The 25065-nt window shown below is 36.8% G+C and overlaps 1 protein-coding gene across 1 annotated transcript in view; it reads right to left on the reverse strand.

The window, feature by feature from the left end:
* The window catches only part of LOC115219749 (serotransferrin-1-like), a 19798-nt gene extending 3995 nt beyond the window's left edge, over window positions 1–15803 (reverse strand). Inside the window, 8 exon segments of the mRNA XM_029789986.2 lie at window positions 1–95; window positions 2270–2522; window positions 3605–3847; window positions 3850–3990; window positions 4823–5077; window positions 6848–6983; window positions 8537–8619; window positions 15646–15803. The exon segment at window positions 1–95 is cut by the window's left edge and continues 27 nt beyond it. Coding sequence (XP_029645846.1) covers window positions 1–95; window positions 2270–2522; window positions 3605–3847; window positions 3850–3990; window positions 4823–5077; window positions 6848–6983; window positions 8537–8619; window positions 15646–15718 — 1279 coding nt within the window. The 5' untranslated portion in view covers window positions 15719–15803.
* Between the last annotated feature and the right edge of the window lie 9262 nt (window positions 15804–25065).

Here is a 25065-nt window from a genome sequence, read left to right on the forward strand (position 1 = left end):
AGTCTTTCTTTACCACAGCCACGGCATAGTAGGAGGCTTCCTGAGCATTCTTTTCTGTTATATGAGTTTCAGATATTCCAGGTGTAATTTTACATCTAAAAAAGAAATAGAAATAGAAATACAACAACAATAATAATAACAATAATAAATTGTTTGTACCTGCCATCTGCATTTAGCTCAGGTGTATTTAGCTGAAGATTGTTATGAGAACAAATGGCAGGGGTATTAGAATATTTCTTTAGAATCATTTTCAGTTAATAAATATGATAAAATGTGTTCTGTTTCTGGTTATCTATATATAAAGTAGGTGCAGGTATGGTTGAGAAGTTTAGGAAGTTTAGTTTTCAACCACATGGTTTTGAAATCAGCCCCATTGCATGGCAACACCATGGGCAAGTGACTTCTATTGTTCCAGGTCAACTAATGCCTTGAGAGAGAATTTGGTAGGTGAAAACTGAAAGAAGCCTGTCACGTGTGGGCAAATGTTTACAAAATTATGCTGAACAGCAAGTCAAGAGGATGGCATCATCATATGTGACTGCATTGCAACTGGTTAAATTTATTTACAATTCCTGCCTACAAAATTGTTTGCTGCCTCTGTGTTCTTGAAATCTAGAATAAAAGCTCCATACTTATAAAATAAAGGCTGACATCTAGTTGTAAAAACTCAGCCTAATATCTACTTCTGCTTAGAGGCAGCAAGCTGGTAGAATCATTAGCATGCCAGGCAAAAGCCATTTTATTGGCCTTTACATTCAGAGTCCAAATTCTGCTGAGGTCGACATTGCCTTTCATCCTTTTGGGGTTGGTAAAAAGTACCAGTTGAACACAGGGGTTGATGTAATTGACTAACACCCTGTTTTTGCTTTTTGAAGATGACTATGATTTTAAAAATTCATTACTTTTAAAAACAGATGTGTTAGTGAGAGAAATTAGTGAATATATAATACAGATGTCTGTCAGTCTGTGTAGCTGTATGCATTTCTACATTTTACAATAGATTTGCACCAAATTTCATACATGGGTTTCTTAAGTCCTATTACGCATCATAAGCTATTTTATTTTTCCGTACATCGATTGTGCCCCCCCCCCCCCCGGGCAGATAACCCTCTTAAGCTTCTCTTTTTTGGCCCCATAATTCCAGCACTCTGCCACCCATCTTCACCAAAATTAATCTTTTGTTTGTTTATGGCCTAGAAATAAAGTTGCAGGCATGCACTTTCACAGAAATTCGAGTAGGGGACCCCTTGATGGGCAGTAAACTGATCTAATTTCCATTACATTTCACACATATCATTATAGTAAGTATTCTGCTCAATACCACAGATTTACTTGTAAACTACTTGACGTTAACCACTTGAGCATGTTCCTTGGTGACTGACAATATGTGATCTCTGATCATGAGCAGGAGTAGAGGGGGAGCATCATAGCCATGTGTTGAGAGAGATTCTTTTGGGTTTGAATATATGTAACAAAAGCAAAATTTGAAGGAAATATTAGCTATTTTTCATGCTTTCTAGGGGTAAGCAAATAGGAAATATCAGTTGCTACCCAAGGACAAAAATTGAGTTACACAGTGTTTAAAAAAAAGAAGTCTGTGAAGAATAAGGATTTCTATAAACAAAAATATGAGGTCATGTTTTATAGAGAAGTTGTAAAGTTGAGTAATTTTGGACTGAGTATATTTGCTATGTATTGTATCAACCCCAAGGAAATGAAAGGAAAAACGAATTTCAGCAAAATTTCAACTCAGAATGTACATGAGTAAAACAATTTAGTCCAGTGATCTATAGCCTATACTAATTCATTGCTCCTGAAGGATCATCATTATCATTATCATCATCATTATAATCTTTTTTCAATGCTGGCATGGATTGGATGGTTTGACAGAAGTTGGCCAGCTGAAGAGCTGCCCAGGTTCCATGTCTGTTTTGGCATGGTTTCTATGGCTTGATGCCCTTCCTAATGCAAAACCACTTTACAAGGTGTACTGGGTGCTTTTAGACAACACCAGCAAGATTCTAAAAGAACGTAAGAGAAAAATAATCAACAATTCATATATTGACAGTGTAGAATATAACTGATATATGATTATTCAAGAGGGCAGGAGCAGCTGGGTGAGTCAATGCCTCCCATTAATTAGCTTAAGTATTGAAAAGTCATTGATTTTAGTTTTGAAATTTATTAAAGACAATTAACATATTTTTAGTGTATAAACTATGAACAAAACAAAAATAATCTATGCAAATGAAAAGAAGTAAAGACTTACTCATCATCATTTTTGGCATCTACAATAATTCCACCGTCTAAAACAACAAAATCCGCATTTTTGTATGTTACTTTTCTAATACAGTCATGAGCATCTGTACCCTTCACACATTTCAGTTTATTGGTTGCACGTTTTGCAGCAAAAGCCAATTTCAAATCTGAACATTTCTTCATTTCTGCATCATTCACAGTGCACCATCTTAGATCATCTTTACAAGTGTGATAATACTCAAATGTATTGAAAAATCCATCACCTTAAAAAAGAGAAAAGAAAAAAAAAACTCTCTCTATATCATCATCATCATAATCATCTTCCTTTAATGTTCATTTTCCATGCTAGCAATCTTGGAAGCTGCATCAGGATCCAGTTTGATTTGGTATGGTTTCTACAGCTGGATGCTCTACCTAATGCTAACCATTTTACAGTGTGCTGGATGCTTTTAACACACACACACACACACATCAGCAACATGAGCATCACCATCACCAGCATCTTCATAAAGTTCATTTTTCCATGCTTGCATGGGTCAGATACAATTTGTTGAGGCATATTTTTTATGGCTGAATACCTTTCCTGTCACCAACCCTTACAAGAAAGTTAACATTTTCCCATGGCTGTAAATGTTTTCATGGAAGACTGGAAACGAGGGACACTATTTGTATTATGGTAACACTCATTTTGAAATAGTATGTGGTGTCAAGATAAGGAGATACAAAAACAAATCCACACACACAACATATAATAGGTTTCTTTCAGGTTTCCATTTCCTAAATCCATTTATGAGGCTTTGGCTAGCCAAGGGCGATAGCACAAGACATTTGCTAATCCATTCAACTACACCTAGTTTCCTCAATAACCATAAAATTATTAAATGTGGTAGTCTATTAAACACTCTCCAGATCAGTGGCAGTCCGAGATAGTGGTTTATTTTTAACCCAATATTTCTCCTGCAGTTGCCTCCCAAGAAAAATCTGCATCTGTGGTGCCTTGTCTCAGAACAAAGCCAAACTTTATCCCATCTAAGTCTACTCTGCCACAGATCAATTGTGTTATGATAATCTCAGTGATCTTCATAATTTGATCTAGTAGTTTGACTCCTCTATAGTGGCTTCACTCTAACATATCTTCTCTGCCTTTGTTGCAGTTTACCATGAGACTTCTACATCAGGTGTCCTATTTCACCAGATATTTGTGGCATCTCTGCAACTAACCCTGACAAACCTGCAGCTTTCTCTCTCTTCATATCCTTGATTGCTTTATCTACCATGCTACTCTCAACTTGAAAACAAACACACACACACACACAAATATAATAATAAAGTATTGCTTACTCACCCATTATTGTTTTGTAATTTTCACTTGTTTCTTTGAAATTCTTGCTATCCTTGAAAGTATGAAGGTGTTTCTTAATTTTGTCTGCATTATCTTTAAGTGCTTTAGTAATCTCTGTCAATTTACCATTTTCCATTTCAGGAGAGGTAACAAAGACATCTGATGGTCTAGTTGCCCAATTGCAGCTTTCATATTCAGATTGATTTTTCACACTCCCATCAGGACAGAGCAGAGATAATGACCTGCTTCTCCCAGTTCCCTGTGGCTAACAAATGCAATATCCCCTCCTTTGTCATCCAGAAGGCATTTTAAAGCACCTTTATATCCAGCAAACGAGCTATTCATTGAACAGTCTGTACAAAGTCCGCAAACAGCAGGGCGGTTGGTAGCTAAGTTAAGAGAAAAAAAAATACAGACATGTTTATAGTATATGTGTGTGTTTTCAAAATATATTCAAACAGTAAATATCTCAAAAAAAAAAAAAGCAAATTTAAAGCTGCAAGATTGGAAACACAAATCTGAATACTAGAATTTGGAGTTATTTAGTTATGATATATTAAAGGATAATCTAAACTATGTGCGTGTATGTGTATGCATGTATGTGTGTGTGTGTGTGTGTGTGTGTATGTATTTATATGTGTATATACATATATGCACACACACCACACACACATACATATATATATAGAGACATATATCTACACATGTATATACATATATATATATACATACATAAATAATGTATATATGATATATATATATATATATATATATATATATATCTATATATATATATATATATATATATATGATATACATATATATATATATATGTATATACTTATAAGGTCCTTGGATACCAAAAATGGTATATTTTAACACATTCAGTCAAAACTAGAAACATATATAATATTGACTCCAACATATACCATGAACTCATACATATAGAAATCACAAAAAGATATAAGGTAGTACCAAATAGAACACTAAAGAAGATGAACCTAGAAGCCAGAAATATAATGCTTGATACATACATACATACATACATACATACACACACACACACACACACACACACATATATATATATAATATATATACACACATACACATATACATATCAATATACACACACACTTGACTTATATATCAAGTGGTTTTCACTTTTACTCAGAGCATAGTAAAAAAAAAGTATATGTTTTGGTAAAACCAACTACTTACTGAAAGGATTGAATTTTGGTGACATTGCCCCAGGGGCACAGGACTCAGCGAAGAAGTCAGCAACATTAGCAACTGTATCATAGCATGTTTTTATTTTTATTTTCTGCAGTTTTTGTAAGTTGGAGACAGGTACAGTCCAGCCAGTGGTTTTTCCAGCACCAGTATGGCAAGATTTTTTATCCTTCAGGGAGTCGAGGTTTGTAATGCTACTACCGTCCTTTATGAGAAACACAGCCTTATAACGATAGGTTTGGTCTGCAAAACAGGTGAGATGAAGCAAATGAAAAGTACAGCAGTGGAGAGGAAACAGTAGATATGCAACAAATAAAGAATATATCGAAGATACTGAAGACGGAGAAAAATGTCAATTGTACGAGAATGAGAAAAACAGTAGATAGTGTGAACAATAGTCAATACATATAACATACAGAGTTAACATTACATAAGCATGACTAGACTAGGAGCTGATAAATATATTAACAGATAAAACTAGTCCAGGGTTTCCAGCTTTGCTCACAGGATGGTTATCTCCCCTGTCAGTGTCTATAAACGTGTGCTTTTGCAGCTTAAAGGGTTTTAACTCTTATTTCTCGCAATATAGGTACTATTCAGTACCTCCAGTCACAATTAGTGACAATTGAATTTTCCTCTTTGGTTTAATATTGTGCTAAGCTGATTAATTCATATATATATATATATATATATATATTATATATATAGGTGCAATGACCCAGTGGTTAGGGCAGCGGACTCGCGGTTGTAGGATCGAAGTTTCGATTCCCAGACTGGAGCATTGTGAGTGTTTATTGAGCAAAAACACCTAAAAATTCCAAGAGGCTCCAGCAGGGAGGTGGGGTGGCGAATGATGCTGTACTCTTTCACCACAACTTTCTCTTCTTACCATTTCTGTAGTACCTGTATTTCAAAGGGCCAAGCTTGTCACACTCTGTGCCATGCAGAATCTCCCCAAAAACTATGTTAAGCGTACATGTGTCTGTGGAGTGCTCAGACACTTGCACGTTACTTTCACAAGCAAGCTGTTCCGTTGATTGGATCAACTGGAACTCTTGTCAATGGAGTGCCATATATATATGGAATTTGTATCCTTGTGGTACCAGTGCCGGTGGCACATAAGAAAACCATCCGAACGTGACCGTAGCCAGTACCGCATCAACTGGCCTCTGTGCTGTGGGCACGTAACAAACACCATCCGAGCGTGGCCGTTCGCCAGCCTCGTCTGGCACCTGTGTCGGTGGCACATAAGAAAACACCATCCGAGCGTGGCCGTCTGCCAGCCTCGTCTGGCACCTGTGTCGGTGGCACATAAAAAACACCATCCGAGCGTGTGGCCGTCTGCAGCTCGTTCTGGCACCTGTGTCGGTAGCACATAAAATCACCCACTACACTCTCGGAGTGGTTGGCGTTAGGAAGGGCATCCAGCTAGAAACACTGCAGATCTGACTGGCCTGGTGCAGCCTTCGGGCTTGCCAGACCCCAGTGAACCGTCCAACCCATGCTAGTATGGAAAGTGGACGTTAAAACGATGATGATGATGATGATGATATATATATACATATATACATATATTTATATCTATGACATGCAATGCATCAATATGTACAAACGATGGTAATAACACAGCACAAACGATGATAATAAAGGCAGCAAGCTGGCAGAAACGTTAGCACACTGGGTGAAATGCTTAGCAGTATTTCGTCTGCCGTTACGTTGTGAGTTCAAATTCCGCCGAGGTCGACTTTGCCTTTCATCCTTTCGGGGTCGATAAATTAAGTACCAGTTACGCACTGGGGTCGATGTAATCGACTTAATACCTATGTCTGTCCTTGTTTGTCCCCTCTGTGTTTAGCCCCTTGTGGGTAATATAGAAATAGGTAATAACACAGCACTGTGATGACAATGACAATGGTGATAATAATAGTAACCATGGTGATGATGATAAAAAACTGACAGTAGGAAAAGCATTTGTGAGTGATTTTGAGAGAACACAATGGAAAGAGCACTCACCATTGTCTAAAACTTCTCGAAGGAATGGTTTGAGATTCAGAAACTTGCCAGCTGGGTAGAGATCAGTATCAGAAACACCTACCACATCAACTTCACCATTCTTTACCATTTGCATACAACGGTAGATATTTGCTGCCTGGAAAATGAAAACAGATACAAATACAAACATAAAAAAAAATTTTTTTAAATAATCAGCAGTGAATAAGAGAACTGAAGTTATTCAGACAGGGTGAATTAAGATATTTATTATACAAAAGGTAATCAAGCAATGACTACACCATGTATGGTGGTGGTGGTGGTGGGTCATACAATGTAGCTGGAGCTACATTGTCTAATAAGTCTATCTTTATTTATGACAGTAATGTGTATTTTGAGGTAGATTTGGCTGCTATTTCTAGCAAGTTAAGTGACTTTGTAGAGCAGTGGCCTCACAAACCAGTTTCATGGATGACAATTTTTCCAAGGACTGGGAGATCACATGCATAGCAAAACACAATAAAGTGCATAATAGATGTATAATTCAATTATTACATATAAATGTGAAAGTAATTTATGCATTTTATTTCTTTTATTATTACATTATATATATCATCATCATCATCATCATCGTTTAACATCCGTTCTCCATGCTAGCATGGGTTGGACGGTCCGACCGGGGATCTGGGAAGCCAGAAGGCTGCACCAGGCTCCAGTCTTATCTGGCAATGTTTCTACAGCTGGATGCCCTTCCTAACGCCAACCACTCGGTGAGTGTAGTGGGTGCTTTTTACGTGCCACCTGCACAGGTGCCAGGTGAGGCTGGCAACGGCCACGGTCGGATTGATGTATTTTATGTGCCACCGGCACGGAAGCCAGTAGAGGGCGGCGCTGGCATCGGCCACGAGTCGGATAGTGCTTTTACGTACCACCAGACCAGGGATCCTGGCTGGTTCAATTCGATTTCAATTGCCCCAACATGTCTTCGCAAGCAAAGGGGGTTGGCATATATATATATATATATATATATTATATATATTTATGATACAACTAAGGTAGTGAGCTGGCAGGATCGTTAGTACACCAGGCAAAATACTTAAGTGGCCATTACATCCATCTTTACATCCCGAGTTCAACTTTGCCTTCCATAGTTTTGGACTGATAAAATAAGTACCAGTTGAACTCTGAGGTCAATGTAATCAACTTACCCTATTCCCCAAAAATTACTGACTCTGATACAAAATTTGAAATCAATATATATAATACAACTTGGTGGTTGGAGACCCCTGCTGTGGGACTCCAGTATGGCCACAGTTCATTGACTGAAAGAGGTAAAAAATAAAAAGAGGCATCAGTAAGTTGTCAGAAATACTTAATATAAAGCAGGGGTTTTCAACCATCTTTTACCTATGGATCCCTTTGATTCCTATTTCATCCCAGGAAGGGACCCCATAGTCTTAAGTCTAAAAATTCTTATATTTTTATGATCATATATATTAGGAATTGTATAAAATTGTTTAAATATTGTGTGTGCTGCAGAAGCATAACCAGTTTATTATACATAAATTTTAACAGAAAATTTATATGGGTCACAGATATAAAGTATTATATTATCAGGCTGAATGAAATTTATTAACAATTGAGAGAATGCAATCAGTTGAATAGAAAATTTACACAAAAATATAAGAATTCAAGTAAATTGAAATATCTTACCTTTACACATTTCAAGGTGTGACCGCTAAGATCTTTTTTTAAGTTATCACATTCATTACCTTTTCCAATTTCACACATTGAAACTGTGAATATAAAAAGAGAAGAAACTGTGAATATAAAATGTAAATCACGAAATCCAAGCTTTGTATTGCTCAAGCTGCAATTTATGACAGTCAATATTGCTTCATGGAGGCAATGACAAATGACGAAGACCTTTGGCGATATGCCATGCTTGAGTAGAAGGCCCATCGGGCCAAGTGAAATTGTAGTCGTGGCAGATATTGGTGTCATATACACATGCATAAATTTGTCATTTAAAGAATAAATTAATTGTCTTGCTGTTTCTGAATCAACTGCATGTTATAATAATAATAATAAACATTGTGTACAGTGCTCAGGTGCACTACAACTCATCTAAAGTGTATATATAATCAAGGTTGTAGTTTCGGGGGGATTTCGACTGACAGGATGAGGAGCCTTATGAGGCTTAAAGGAAGTAAAGTGATGCACATGGCAGTTCACACAACTGACGCACGAGTACTGAGTTTATTCCATGCTTCAGAGCAACTCTGAGCGTGAAGAAATGTTTCCGAAAGTCATGGGAGCTGAGCTGTGTTGTTTTCTGACTTTGTAGTGCTGTCCACGTGTGTTAGACACATGGAGATCAAAAAGGTGTTCAGTGTTTGTTATTGGTGAGGTGGTTGATAACTTTGTGGGCGTTTACCAAGTCCGGCGCCAGACGCCGGAGCTTCAGTGAATCCATGCCCAGGGAAACAAGGCGCTCAGAATATGGTAGGTGTCTGATGGAGGGTATGCGTTTGGTTGCCACTAATATAATACATCGTGTCTGTATTAGCTGTCAAGACTACCTACCCCCAACTATGATACTAACATTATGGCTGTCATTTACAATCAAGTATGACCCGTTAGTAAGTACTTTTTACTAACTACTTAGACCTTTTGTTACCATATTTCTGTTGAATCATAAGGCCCTTATTTCAATTAATCTTGAAAAAAATGAAGAATTTAGTAAAATATTTTGCCATTATTAAGCTAGTGTCTGGAACATAAATTAACATGAAATTTTGATTGAAAGTTTTAATTACACCCTCGGACTGGTTGGTGTTAGGAAGGGCATCTAGCCGTAGAAACCATGTCAAATCAAATGGTGCAGCCCATCAGCTTACCAGCATGGACAACAGACATTAAAGATGATGATGATGATGATGGCAAATATTCTGAATTTTCTTACTCATCAAATGAAGAATTAAGATATTTTGTTTAATATTTCAGTTAGGTATTGTGTCTCACTAGTAATGCCTTCTCTGTATATTGCAAAAATCTAATTCTATTTTCCGAAATTAATTGCACTTCATATTTGAAGCTCCAATGAAGCTATAGGATATTGTTCAGGCACTTAACAAAGAGCCCACTGCATCATATAGCTGAAACAGCTGTAAGCTAATGAAGTTTATAACATAACCATTGTTTTTTTTATATCATTTATTTTTCTTATTTTATTCAATATATTTTTATTTTTAAATTGTTTCATTCATTGGGCTACAGCCATGCTGGAGTACAACCCTAAAGGGTTTGGTCAAACATATCGATCCAAGTACTTATTTTTAAGCTTGGTATTTATTCTGTTGGTCTCTTTTGCCAAACCTCTAAGTTATGGGGATGTAAACAAACCAATACTGGTTGTCAGGCAGTGGTTAGGGGACATACACATACAGATACACACCCACACACCCAAACATATACATATACATATATATATATATATATATATATATATACGTATACAATTATGGAAAGGTTGTTTTGGAAGGAGTTTATTCAAAATTTTAATATTCCTAATCATTTGAAGAATCGTAATCTATATCAGGAGTGGCTGTGTGGTAAGTAGCTTGCTTACCAACCACATGGTTATGGGTTCAGTCCCACTGCGTGGTACCTTGGGCAAGCGTCTTCTACTATAGCCTCGGGCCGACCAAAGCCTTGTGAGTGGATTTGGTAGGAGGAAACTGGAAGAAGCCTGTCGTATATGTGTATGTATGTTTGTGTTTACATCCCTGCAACGTAGCAGTTCGGCAAAAGAGACCGATAGAATAAGTACTAGGCTTACACAGAATAAGCTCTGGGGTCGATTTGCTCGACTAACGGCGGTGCTCCAGCATGGCCACAGTCAAATGACTGAAAAAAGTACAAGAGAGAAAACAAATGAAACCGATGAAATTTTTTAACAAAAAAAAAAAAACCGGAAATGTGTGTGGGGGCTCACCTTTTACCACAAACCTATAAAAACGGCTGTCCATAAAAAATACTAAATTCTTAAAATTTTGTTCATACAAAATGACATTGCAATGAAAACATTTCCACATTTAAATTTAAATAAATAAATAAACAACTATTTTAAGTAGGATAATGTATGCTTTTCAGTACCTGTTCTTTTGTTCGTATATCTTCAGGTATGATGAGAAAACTACTTTTACAGATTAACAATCATTCTCGAATTATTTGTAATAATTATGAGTGGAAATCATTGCAACAGATACGATATAGTCTTTCTCACCAAATCATACTAATGTAAGGGATTTCAAACTTGGGATCTTTTCGGTTTGAACATAATTTCTAGGTAACTAAAAAAAATTTAAAACTTCGTATACTGGTAGAATGTGTTTATAAAACATCTTTTTCTCTTGGCTTTATTGAGAAAATTCTATGGTTTGTAAGATATTTGTTGGGGTTTTTTTTCCTTCAATTTCTGCAATTTCAACCAATCAATGACGTCTATTGAGATGAAAACATTCTGTGCCGTATGAATATGTCCCTCGTTTAAGAAACAGATTGGGTTTATTTACATTTGTGAAGAAAAAAAAAGATATCCTTCTCCCCACCCCTAACCCTAAATCTAAAACAGATTGAAATGCAATAGATCGATACTAGGGTCATAATTATGGGTGACAATTTCATATGACACCGCTAGAAAAAACTGCCGTTCAAACCGAAAAGATCCCAAAATAATTTAAGCATACCTACACAAATGTGCATCCCATACCGACTTCGTTTCCTCATAACTTACAGAGAAATGGATATCTTTTCATGAGATTATCTACAAACATACTTTCATGATGTAGAATCCGATTATGTAGGAATTTGTTGTGAAAAAAAGTTTTTTTCCGAAACTCTTCTCCCGATCCCTAGGAAAATTTTCTTAACAACAAATTCCCATATAACCAGAATGTACACCATTTGAAGCGTATTTGTAGAAAATTTCATTTAAAAATATCTATTTTTAGGCGCAGGAGTGGCTGTGTGGTAAGTAGCTTGCTAACCAACCACATGGTTCCGGGTTCAGTCCCACTGCGTGGCATCTTGGGCAAGTGTCTTCTGCTATAGCCCCGGGCCGACCAATGCCTTGTGAGTGGATTTGGTAGACGGAAACTGAAAGAAGCCTGTCGTATATATGTATGTTTATGTGTGTTTGTCCCCCTAGCATTGCTTGACAACCGATGCTGGTGTGTTTACGTCCCCGTCACTTAGCGCTTCGGCAAAAAGACCGATAGAATAAGTACTGGGCTTATAAAGAATAAGTCCCGGGGTCGATTTGCTCGACTAAAGGCGGTGCTCCAGCATGGCCGCAGTCAAATGACTGAAACAAGTAAAAGAATAAAGAAAAGAATTTTTTTTTTTTTTGGAAGTCATGAAAAAACAAAGTGATGGTGGGGGAACACTTGTGTAGGTATGCTATAAATATATTCCTACAAATGTAAGACTTTGCCGGTCAAACTAGTGGGTACTATTTAAGAAGTGTGGTCGCGCATCCGCGCTAGCTAGTCGTGACTAGTCGATCCCACAACGACGACCTATCCTATAAAAAAAACCTAATTGTTTAAAAAAAAAAATCCAAGTTATGATAGGGGTACCAAACGTTTATCTAATACAATGCTTTTCAAACTTTTTGCTGGAGCGGAACCCCAAGGAAACATTCCACTGGCTCGAGGAACCCCTGTGCAATAATTTAATAGTCTTATGCACACATATCTGCACAGGAGAATTAAAAATTACTGCCGATTTTAGCAGTTTTGTAACTTCTTGCGGAACCCCTGGGCTGCGCTGGCGGAACCCTGGTTGAAAACCACTGATCTAATAACTTCTAATAACTTTCAAACGAATTTCTATGAACATTTGTTATAGGATAGGTAGTCGTTGTAGGATCGACTAGTCACGATTAGCTAGCGCGGATGCGCGAGTGCGCGTACCGGGACCACTCTTCTTAACCCTTTCATTACTGTATTTATTTTGAGATGTTCTGTGTTTCTTTCAATTACTTTAAATATAACAAAGACTTTAGTAAAATAACTTAGTTATCATTCAGCTAGTGTTAGGAACATAAACTGTGACTTAGGTTTGGTGGAAGATTTTAATTCAAAACTTATGAAAACAAGACATTTGTACTACAGAGCCAGAGCCGGTTTCAGCCGGGTTGGTAATGAAAGGGAGTGCCACTAAAGTGTTTGACCCGAGCAAAAAAAAAAACTGTGCAATAGGTGTACAACATGTAGTAAACGAATATGAAAAAAAAATGCGCGCTGGTGCACGGGGGGGGGGCGGACGAGAGAGAAAACTCGAAAAATTCACATCAGGAATGTTCCGAGTCCTCTCATCATTTCTCCGTCCGTCGGCGAAAAATTTTTTTCTTCATATTCGTTTACTACACATTATTTTACACACCTAGTACACTGTTTTTTCAATTTTTGTGACGAAGGGTGGGTGGGATGCGGACTCAGATAATCCACACGCTCCAGTAATCCAACTTCGACATCCGGTCACAAAAATAAAAAATAAAAAAAAAAATACGCGCTGGCGAACGGGGGAGGAGAGGATTCGGAAAATTCACAGGATCCGAAAAGTCAACGTTAACACCCAATAAATATATATGGAGAAAAAAATTTCGCCGGCGGACGGGGAAGTGGTGAGAAGACTCGGTACATTCCCGATGTGAATTTTCCGAGTCCTTTCCCACGCCCCACCCCTTCGCCAGCGCACATTTTTTTCATATTCGTTTACTACATGCTGTACACCTATTGCACTATTTTTTTTTCCTTTTGCCCGGGTCAAACACTTTCAGAGGCACCGTCAACAGCAGAGTTAGATTCTGCCGCAGACCAACTCTCATCGAACAAGCCTCTGATCAAAGACATTCCATCCGCGACTATTCCATCTTTTCTTCTGGATTACATTACCTGTTGTGTTCTCCCTTTTCGAAGATGGTAGGTGTGACTCGAGGTTAGATTTGGCTGCTATTTCCAGCAAATCGAGCGACCACACAGTCTCCTACATAGCTGAATAGATTTAAATAAAGATCTGTTTGTAAGTAAAGCGGTTGTTTCTATGTTCTGCTATATTCAAGCTCTATATTTTGAATGAGTGTTTGTATGGTATATTCTTTTACACGCAGCACACACGCGCATCTAAAACATTGTTTATAATTTACATTAGCTATATACTTAGCGGTGTTTTTCAAGGCAGCATTTATTTTTCATAATCGAGTAATAAAAAATACATGAAGATTATTAGACAGATACAATCATATTATTATTATTATTATTATTATTTTTATTCCCTTCTTGTATTGCCCCTGTGCCCCTATGGTAAATAAAAGAAATTGCTATTATGCAAGTAAGTCATTTCCATTACCAGTTGATAGCAAAACTATTAATTACCGCTATAATTACCATTATTGAAATCACCATTATCACTTTTATAAAGTAGGAGTAACACTTGTGGTGGTAGTAGTAGTAGTAAACGTAGCAGTAAAGTAGTCAGGATTTCTTAGAGCTAAGATAAAACCAATGCTAGCAACAGCAGATAAATTTCTCAAAGCACAACCGATTTTCTCACAAAGTAATTTTTAAAAAAAAGAGAGATTACATAATACTTTTAATTGATAAGACTCACCCCCCCCCCCGAAAAAGACGAGATGGTCATGCTTTTGGTCATAGGTCTGCCGGGGCAGGATTAATATGGGATTAAACAACAACTACTTTGCTAAAATCGATTCCCAGGTTGAGTAATTTAAATTTCCGTAGGATTCATACCAATAAGTATCGAATTAAATTCTTGAAAGTTTCATACGAATTTCTAAGAGTCAAAATATATAATGTAAATTTAATGTTTAAATGCCATTTGCAAAATTTAAAAGAAAACAAAATTATATCATTCATCCTTTTATTTATTACTTTTTTCGACCCATTGTTTCTATTATCCATTGTATTCTCTAGAAGTTAATTACATTAAAACAATTACTTGAAATACATTAAAATAATTATTTAATTGCATTAAAATAATTAGGTGCATAATCTACCAAGAAATAGAATTTTCACAGGATCGTGATGTAGCACTCCTTAAGAACTGTCCCACAAATTTGAGAAGAAACAATGATATAGACTAATAGTTGCGCCAACAAAGTAGATTATTTTTTAGATCGACATCAGTCCTGATCGAACAAGATCTATTGTAAAAACACTTCCAGTCGTGAGAGTAAATTTGGTAGCAATTTCATGCAGATAGACCGATCATGTAGAGGTTCCTTCAATGACTCGGGGGCTATTTGTTAAATTTGTTGGGTTTAGTGATTGTGAAATTCGGCGCCAAAAACCTGAGATAAAATAACTAAAAACGTTTCGGTCAAGGGCCCTCCCATTACTAGAGAAGAACAAGAGGGGAAAGGAATATATATTTGACTCTAAAAGAAATTTCAAGGACTCGAAAATTCGTATATCTGAGTATATATAATTCTCTATTGTTTTTTAATCAATTATTTCAGGTAACCCAATTAGGTGATAACTTAAGTCTATTAGAAATAGCCATAAAATCCTCGTTTCACACACTGCTGTCTTAATAGGGGACAGTCACATTGCATGTAGTTGTAGATATGTTGTACCCGAAAAATAATAAAGGCGGGACGGGTCATATTGGAACGCCTTTCATCACTGTTCGCTCGATGAAGGTTCATCTAGAGTTAAACAAACAATGAGTGGCGGAGGGGGGGTAATGCTGAAAAAATAAAAAAAACAATAAATAAAATCTAATAGGTGACTTACATTCAACAGCAGAGGCCCATGACAAAATTGATAAAATCAGGGCAAACCTGAAGGAAACCGTCGACCAGATCATCGTGATATTTTAAGCTGCCAACACTAACAGCAACAGACTGAAGATTGCTGAATCTGATTGCTGTTTTTATATGAAGTGCGTTGGACCAATTAGATTGCTAGTTTTCATGTAGAGTCAGGGCTACACACGGATACATAATTTTTGTACGCTCTATAATGTACGGAATAGAAAATTTAGATAACTTAATATATTTAATCAAAACAGTGGACGCAACATACACCCACACGCATGTATATATATCCTTTTATTCTTTTACTTGTTTCAAGTCATTTGACTGCGGCCATGCTGAAGCACCGTCTTGAAGGTATTTATTCAAACAAATCAACCCAAGAACTTCTTTTCTTTTTACTTTTTTTTTTTAAAGTCTAGTACTTATTCAATCGGTTTGTTTTGCCGAACCGCTAAGTCACGAGGACGTAAACACACCAACACCGACAGTCAAGCGGTAATGGGGTGGGGGGGATGACAAAGATAGGCACACATAGATATATACATATATACGACGTGCTTCTTTCACTTTCTGTCTACGAAATCCAGATCTTTTCGGTTTGAACGGCTGTTTTTTCTAGCGGTGTCATATGAAATTGTCACCCATAATTATGACCCTAGTATCGATTTATTGCATTTCAATCTGTTTTAGGGTTAGGGGTGGGGGGAAGGGTATCTTTTTTTTCTTCACAAATGTAAATAAACCCAATCTGTTTCTTAAACGAGGGACATACTCATACGGCACAGAATGTTTTTTTTTACCTCAATAGACGTCATTGATTGGTTGAAATTGCAGAAATCGAAGAAAAAAACAACAAATATCTTACAAACTATAGAATTTTCTCAATAAAGACAAGAGAAAAAGATGTTTTATAAACACATTCTACCAGTATACGAAGTTTAAAATTTTTTAGTTCCGTAGAAATTATTTTAAAAAACTGCCGTTCAAACCGAAAAGATCCCCAAATCCACTTACAAGATTAAACTCGGAAACTTGTGTACCAAGCTTCTTGCCACACAGCCATACCTGCAGCTATTCTTTTATTCTTTTATTTGTTTCAGTCATTTGATTGCGGCCATGCTAGAGCACCGTATTTAGTCGAACAAATCGACCCCGGACTTATTCTTTGTAAGTCTAGTACCTATTCTATCGGTCTCTATTGCCGAACAGCTAAGTTATGGGGGACATAAACATACCAACATCGGTTGTCAAGTGTTGGTGAGGGGGACAAATGTATATGTTTGTGTGTCTGCTTTTGTCCCCCACCCCAACCCCACCCACCATCGCTTCGAGATCCCCACCACCTCGGCCCACATTTCTTTTCCGGAAAAAAGTAACTTGCAGCAGGTTTGGAGATACGTTGAATGCACCTGAAAAAAACTGTGGAAAAAAATTATTCCACACCGAGGTACGAAATATTTACTGAAATAGTAAAATCTTGTACCGATTATACCTGTATTTTAATTAATTCAAATTAACGTACCTCATATTGAAAAGTGGCAAAATGCTTGTCGGTTATCATCTGGGCTAATTTTAGTAACAAATCAAACAGGTAAGATGCATTAAGAATTTCAATTTCAGTGTTTATCCATAAAGTCATTGCTTTCACACCTGTTAATTAAATTTATGGGCCCATAAAAGTCAAATTTACTCAGCAAGATCAGCTAAAATTACATAACTATAAGCCAGTGGTATATGAAGCACCCACTGACAAAATTTTAAATCTGTATGTAAAAAATTTACAAAGTTACAAGCAAATATTGTGGACACCCCTCTTCAAGCTGAATAATTCAAAATAACGTGAACATTACATTTGATAGATTAATATGAAAACTAAAGATGTTTTTAGGTATGCTTTTTTTTTACACACAAATAACACAGCTTCGCTAGGTTGAGACTATACGCGTGTTACTTTGACATCATCATTCCATAAAATTTGTTTATGGGGAGAAAAATAATGAAAAAAAATGAAATGAGATGTATGAGTGAGAAAGAAACGAGGAGGGAGGTTTGAGGATGTGTTAGAAACAACAGCTAGATCTCCCTTAAATCACACAGTTTCCTCTGAAATTATTAACAATTTTTTTAAAAACCGAAAACCGGGTGTAGTACGTAGTGAAAAAAAAAATGGTCAAAATCGTTTTGGACTGGAGTGGTGGGAGTGAAAAAAAATTTCACAATTTTTTTCTCTTTTTTTTTTTTATTTTCGTGAAAAGATACCTCCCACCATCCTGGAGACTTTGGTGAAAAACACTGGAAAAATCCCCGTCAAAACGGAGAAATTCCAACTTATGCGAACCATCTTATCCGAAACTCCGTTTCCAGAAACTTCCCTCACTTGCCCTCCTTCCAAAAATTTTGCCAACAAATTTCTTTGTAATCGTAATCTACACCGTTTGAAAGGTATTTGTATAAAATTTCATTAAAAAATACCCATTTTCCAGAAAATTATAAGGGGCAAATATCGGGTCCTGTGAATTTTCCGAAACTAGAAGTTGAAAATGCACTGAGAATAGTTAAAGTATTTTTTATTAATATATTTAAAGCTTTAACCGGTTTCACAGTTTACACTGATTTTCAAAAATTCATATAGAAAGATGTGGTTTATGTTGCAGCTGTCTTGCTTCTGACTAGTGTTTGAAGCTTGCCCTATTTTCATAGGGAGTTCATGGCTCAAATTAGTATATGTTTTGAATAGGATTTGATTGGTAGAGGATAGTTATATGACTGGTCTTAGAAACTTGTGTAGGTTTTCCGCTAAAAAATTCCTAAAATTCCCTCAAATAATTCCACACACGAGCTAAATTACCTTCCACAATTCCTACACCAACATTTAAAAAGAGTGGCCGCCCTAATTGCGGCCTTATTGAAGACACTACTTGCAAATTCAAATCAGGATGGACTTTCACCGTAAAAAATAGCTTCACATGTTCTTCAAGGAATTTGATATACGCTATCAAATCTCAAAGATGTAATGAAGATTATATAGGTCAAACAAAGCTTACTCTAAGAAATAGACCATACACTGACAACAAATACGAGACCCCCAGCTCTAGACAGATGCCATTGAGTGGACACGTAGACATATGAGCAAAAAATAAGTCCCCCAAATTCCAGGTCTTCCCATTCTACCTTATGTTCTGCGAATACCACAGGTAATGAAAGAATAGCACGGGTAAACAAAGAAAATACTTTCATACAAAAGTACAAACCAACTTTAACAGAGTGCATACACAAATAACTATTCACCCACAAAACTAATTCTGCCACTTATCATGAGGAACCTACACAGCTAACAACCTAAACTTTAGCCACCGGACTACATATAAACGACTCCGGTCCACTCTCCCACCTGACAGATTACGATTAAACATGTTCACTCAACCATGTCGGCTTTCTTTTTAGGCGCAAAATATACTGTCACTTGATACTAACACACGGACATATTGGGGAACCAACAAAAATTTCTAAGACCAGTCACTCGACTATCTTCTACCAATCAAATTCTATTCAAAGCATATACTAATTTGAACCATGAACTCCCTATAAAAACACCAGTCAGAAGCAAGACAGCTGCGACATAAACCACCTCTTGGCATTTGAACTGTCTGAAAATCATTGTATTAATAACATTTATTAATAAAAAATATTTTAATTATTCTACTTGATATGATCGGTATTTTAAATAACGATATCCATATTTATATAAATTTATATATTTACTCCGTCTATATATTCACTGCGGTGATATTTTGACTATATAGCACGTGGAGTTTACACAGGCAATTTCAAACTAGTCGTGTGCATACGTGCACATATATGTATGAATACGTGCGTATATGTATGTATTTGCTTTTCATAATATCCTTGCTTTATGTCTATACCATCTTCATATGTGAAGAGTAACTCAGAAAGGCGTAATGTACACACATATGCATACTCACACTCATACGCACACGCACACACACACAAATCTGTATGTGTCAGGGTGGGGAAGCAAAATTTACAATGAAGTTAAGTTGTTTTTTCTCAGCAGGCACGAAGTCAATTGTTTTGAAACCTAGCATATATTGATGTCATAATCATACCTAACACTATTATCCTTACCTTTTCATAAACTTTTGTCCATATGAGTAATCAGGAAAGCAAAGGTCAAAGAGTGTGTGATTTGCTGAATGCACTCGTCACACCAAAGGAGATTTCAAGAATAGGTGGAGTGTCCACAAAGACTATTTATAATATAAAGAATAGAATGACTATGAGCAAAACTATTACGAAGAAGTTTGGAAGTGGAGGAATCAACAAAAAACGTACCAAAGCTTTTATTAAAGCTTTCAAATCCAAAATCCTAAAGGATCCAACCAAATCCATGAGGAAAATGGCAATTGAACTTGAGGTAGACAACAAGACCATTACAAAATTGCAGTAAAATATGATCTGAGGTTAAAATCTTACACAAGAACATCAAAACACTTGTTGACAACAGCTATGAAGGAAAAGAGATTGGAAAGGTGCAAGAAAATTATTACATGGCTCAAGAAAAAGTCCTCCATTGTAACGATCTTTTCAGATGAAAAGATCTTCACTGTCGATACTGTTCTGAACAGCAGAAATGACAGATTTATCGCAAAATCGACTGCTGATGTTAAGGGGCATTCAAAACAAAACAACCTGCTCAAGTTAAGGCTCTTGATGTTGTGGCTTCCGAAGGAAAGAAAATGCCTATAAAATTCTACAAAGCTGATGAAAAGATCAATGTTAATATTTACTAAAAGACTCTGAGGTGCCAGGTATTGCCATGGCTTAGAGCAAACTACCCAGATGGTAATTATGTATGGACACAGGATGGTGCTCCAGCCCACATAGCTAGAAAAATACAAGATTTCTGTAAGTCCAGCTTTAGCAATTTTTTGGAATCATGTTTATGGCCACTTTCTAGCCCAGATCTAAACCCTCTGGATTATGCTATTTGGGGCGTTTTAGAACATGCTACCAATAAAATATCACACAGCAATGTCGACTCTCTTAAATATGCTATTAAAGAAGAATGGGGGAAGTTGTCTCCCGAATATTTGAGGAACACTTGTGCAAGTTTCAGGAAGCGTGTGAAGGCAGTTATTGAGAAAGAAGCAGGACACATAGAATAAAAACATTTTCTATGATGTAAATTTTCTTGTGGCAAATAAATTCTCATGACTTTCAATAAACTAATTTGTCATACATTGTCTTTCAATCCCTGCCTCAAAATATTGTAAATGTTGCCCCCCCCACCCTGTGTGTGTGTGTGTGTGGTATTTGTGTATGTATGTGTGCAGTGTTTTTGTATTTTCAGAAACAGGAAAATACAAAAAATGGGAAAGTGTGCAGTGAAAAGAAAAGAGGAAATGTGAAGGATTGTTTGAACATAGGAAGTGAGCAATGTGTTAACAGTGAGGAAAGGAAGGTAATACCGGAAAATAACAAGTTCTGCATATGCATATACATACATACATACATACATACATACATACATACATATTTGGTGTTAATTTGCTTCAGCTTTATTTTTACATCAATCTTAATCTCATTTCGGCCAGAGTTCTTTCGTCACACTTCTGTGACCTCATTCAGTGGTACTTTGCTTTCTTCTTTCTTATTTGTGTGTCTCTCCTTACTAACGGTCAGCCATTTGTATTCCTATTGTATGTGTCTTTATTTGCGCATGCATATACCCCTATGTGTGTCTATGTTTAGTTAGTATTTGTGTGTGAGAAATGCCTGTAATATTTGTATCTCCTGTTTATACACGTTCGTGTAATTTGTATTTGTCTATTTTGTTCATGTGTTTACACCTACTTATTATTATTATTTTTTTTGTATTTAATTAATTTAAAAAAAAAAAATTTGTTAATGTATATAGTTATTTACTTCCATTTGTTTATCTGTGTATTTTATGATGATTTTAGTTTTGTTTATATTGTTATCAGTTTATGGGGATCTTATTCTGTCATATGCTGTGGTGTGTTGGGTGTGTGTGCTAGTGTTCCATTCCACACACACACACACACATATATATCCATTGCTGAAGCTTTAAGTGAGATAAGTGGTTAACTGAAAATACCAACAGCTACAAGCTCAAATCATAAAAGAACTCTCCACACAACCTCCATCTCGAAAAAATTGATGCGGATATGATTAATTTAATTAGAAACGTTAAATTCTCCAAATACAAATCCTCCTTTCAAAAAAAGCTATAATGGAAGGCAAGGTTTACGATATCGGGAGAATATCGCCTTCTCCCATTATATCTTGTTCTTCGTATAGTTCAGGCTCCGGCAGGCGAAGAAAGATGTCTTTAAGTACAAATGTAATTTACAACCGGTTTATTTATAAGTGCCACAGAATAGGTGAAGTGTGTTGCTCTCAGCAACCATCTCAAGCTGTGTGCCTTGTGTTGTATCTCCGTTAGTGCGGACACATTGCCTCTGGAGGTACAACATGCAGACAGGCCCAGCCAGTGAAGTGTGCTCAGCAAGCGCTGCTGCGAAGAAGCGGAGAGAATGAATATGTTTCTCTTTGGCCCTTATATACAGTTTGCCATCGCGAGCCTCGTTGTGATCTCGCGCATAGCAAATGGATGCAAGTGAGGTCTCGCTCCAGTCTTGGAGATGGCAATGGCTGCCGCGAGATTTCATCCAATATGACGCTGACTGCTTGTGCCGCTACAAGGACTCCCCGCTGAATGCGGCAGTGCGAAAACAGAACAATTGGAGCAGGCACAAGAAATAGCAAAGATGGTAACTGATCGAAACCAACAAGATATCGTACAAAAACGTGACAAGTCAAATAGAAAAATAATTGCAAGAAATATAAATTGGCATGCACAAAATTTGACAAAATGTTACATGGCAGAGTATTGGAACTGTTCAATAACACAAGAAAGCAATTGTCTGTCACAGGAAACACAAAAGAGATTGTCAGATATAAATAGTTTTAGAGAGTTTTTTAGGCCAATGCACAGTGCGGCCAGTCCTGGTGACATAGGGTTTGTTCTGTTATGCAGTGGCGACGAAGGTGTAGGTGATGGTGATGGTGTGGTCAAAGGTGCATGTGCAGGTGGATGTGTAGGTGGTTGTAAAGGATCAAAAGTGGGCGTGTTTGGGGTGTCATTGAAGGGTGTGGACACCTCAAAATATGCTCTATTAAGTTTGTCGACCGACACGGTCTCTGCCCGACCATTAATGTCGAGACTAAAACTTTTGGGTGTGTGCGATAGAACACGAAATGGTCCCTTATAAGGAGAAACGAGAGGTCCTCTGACAGAATCATCCCGAACAAAAACATGAATCCATTTATCAATATCCGGAGGGACGTGAGAGGGAATAGTGTGAAAGTGGACAAAAGCCCCATGCTTATATTTTTCGGGGTTTTTTCCCCACATTTCTTGACGCCTAACCTGGTCAAAACTTCTGATATATTTCGTTTTTATTTTCATTTTACTTGCTGGGGCATCACCTCGAAGAATTTTTAGTCGAATGTATCGACTCCAATATTTTTTTGTAGGATTTTCAACAAGCACATAGTTAAGCCTAAAAGGTCTTTCTACATGCTAGAGATAACAGCCAAATCTTTAAACTTTATTTTTATATAATTTCAAATAAACATCGACCACGAGGCTGACAGTGTGTCTTCTCAACAATTCGATGATTTCGTTTTGCATTACTACTGAGGTGTAGCTCGCATTTTTGGAATTGTGCTCTAACATTCCATTAGCTTTGAGTCCTTCCCTAATGTGTACTGGAATAATTTTATAAAAAGACTTCCGAATAAAGATCCTGAAAAGCTTCATTTTCGTTTCCTCGAAAAGGCAATTCGTTTGCACAAAAAAAAAAATGAACAATATCAACAATGGAACTGATATAATAACGGTTTTTGCTCAACTGGTCATTTTGCAAGATTGAAGACACGGATGTTGTGGATAAACGCTGTTGGCGTTCCTTCCATGTTACCATAGCTTGGATATGGGATGCAGAGTTTGCGTGCTTATTTAAACCTTTGTTTGTTTTTTTTCTTTTACATGATGCCAATTAGAATATCCATTTTTAATAAAACAAGTATCAGCTTGAGCAGAAGTATTAAGGTGCCGACAAGCAAAACAAAACAAGGCTATCTTTGAAAGAGAATACTCTAACCATAAACGACCAGTATACCAGCTTGACGAGAAGTCACATCTCTGATTTCCATAAATTTTGGGATCAAACTTTGCTAGAACTAGCTGCACTGGTTGGCAGTCGACCTGTCCTAGTCATCCAATGAGGGTGTCAAAGACTTTGCAAGACCTCCCTTGAGCTGCGAAACTTCGTTTGCAATTCTCTTCTGCTTAGCATTATTAGATGAATCAGATTGGAAATTCAGCAATGATTGCTTCGGAAGTGATTCATTATTTTTGGACACCGATATTCGCAATAATTAATTCTAAGGTAGAATATCGTAGTAAGAGTAACAATTTCTTAAAATTTATGTATTTTAGAACTAAACTCGAAAGAGATTACGATTCAAGCAATTTAAAAAAAAAAATTTCCTCGAAATTATGTTTTTTCAGTTAAACACAAAATAATTTCAGTATAAACTTTGTTCAAAAAGTAAGAAAAAATATTCAGTGAAAGTTCTCGCCTGAAAAATACTTTCTGAATGTATATTTTGGGAAATTTCAAGAATTGTCTTTCCTTTTTCGCAAATAATAATCCTCTCTGACGAGTGGAAATAAAATGACTTTTTAATGTCCGTCTCTGTTCATATATAAACATGTGCGGTGATGCGTTTACTACCATAAATCTCTAACTACAGCAACAATTCTTCACATACTTTTCAACAGCAACAAGGACAATCACCAGCACCGCCGTCGCCACCACGGGCGCCACAACAACAGCAATAACAACAACTGATCCAGTATCTATTTCTTTACTACCCACTATGGGCTAAACACAGAGAGGACAAACAAGGACAGACAAATGGATTAAGTTGATTATATCGATCCCAGTGCGTAACTGATACTTATTTAATCGACCCCGAAAGGATGAAAGGCAAAGTCGACCTCGGCAGAATTTGAACTCAGAACGTAACGGCAGACGAAATACGGCTATGCATTTCGCCCGGCATGCTAACGTTTCTGCCAGCTCGCCGCCTTAACTGATCCAGTATCACCCACTCCTTAATTCGTTTATGAGAAAATTGGCGACAATTGAAGGTGCTGAGCACTCCGTAGCCCCCCCTCCCCGTAGCTACTTGCCTAATCACACATATACATAAATATACATAAGCACATATAAATATATTAAAATGTATAGATAGATGTGTGTATTTTCCCCTGTTAACAATT

This window comes from Octopus sinensis, linkage group LG15 (genome assembly GCF_006345805.1).
Source record: "Octopus sinensis linkage group LG15, ASM634580v1, whole genome shotgun sequence".
Classification (NCBI taxonomy): domain Eukaryota; kingdom Metazoa; phylum Mollusca; class Cephalopoda; order Octopoda; family Octopodidae; genus Octopus; species Octopus sinensis.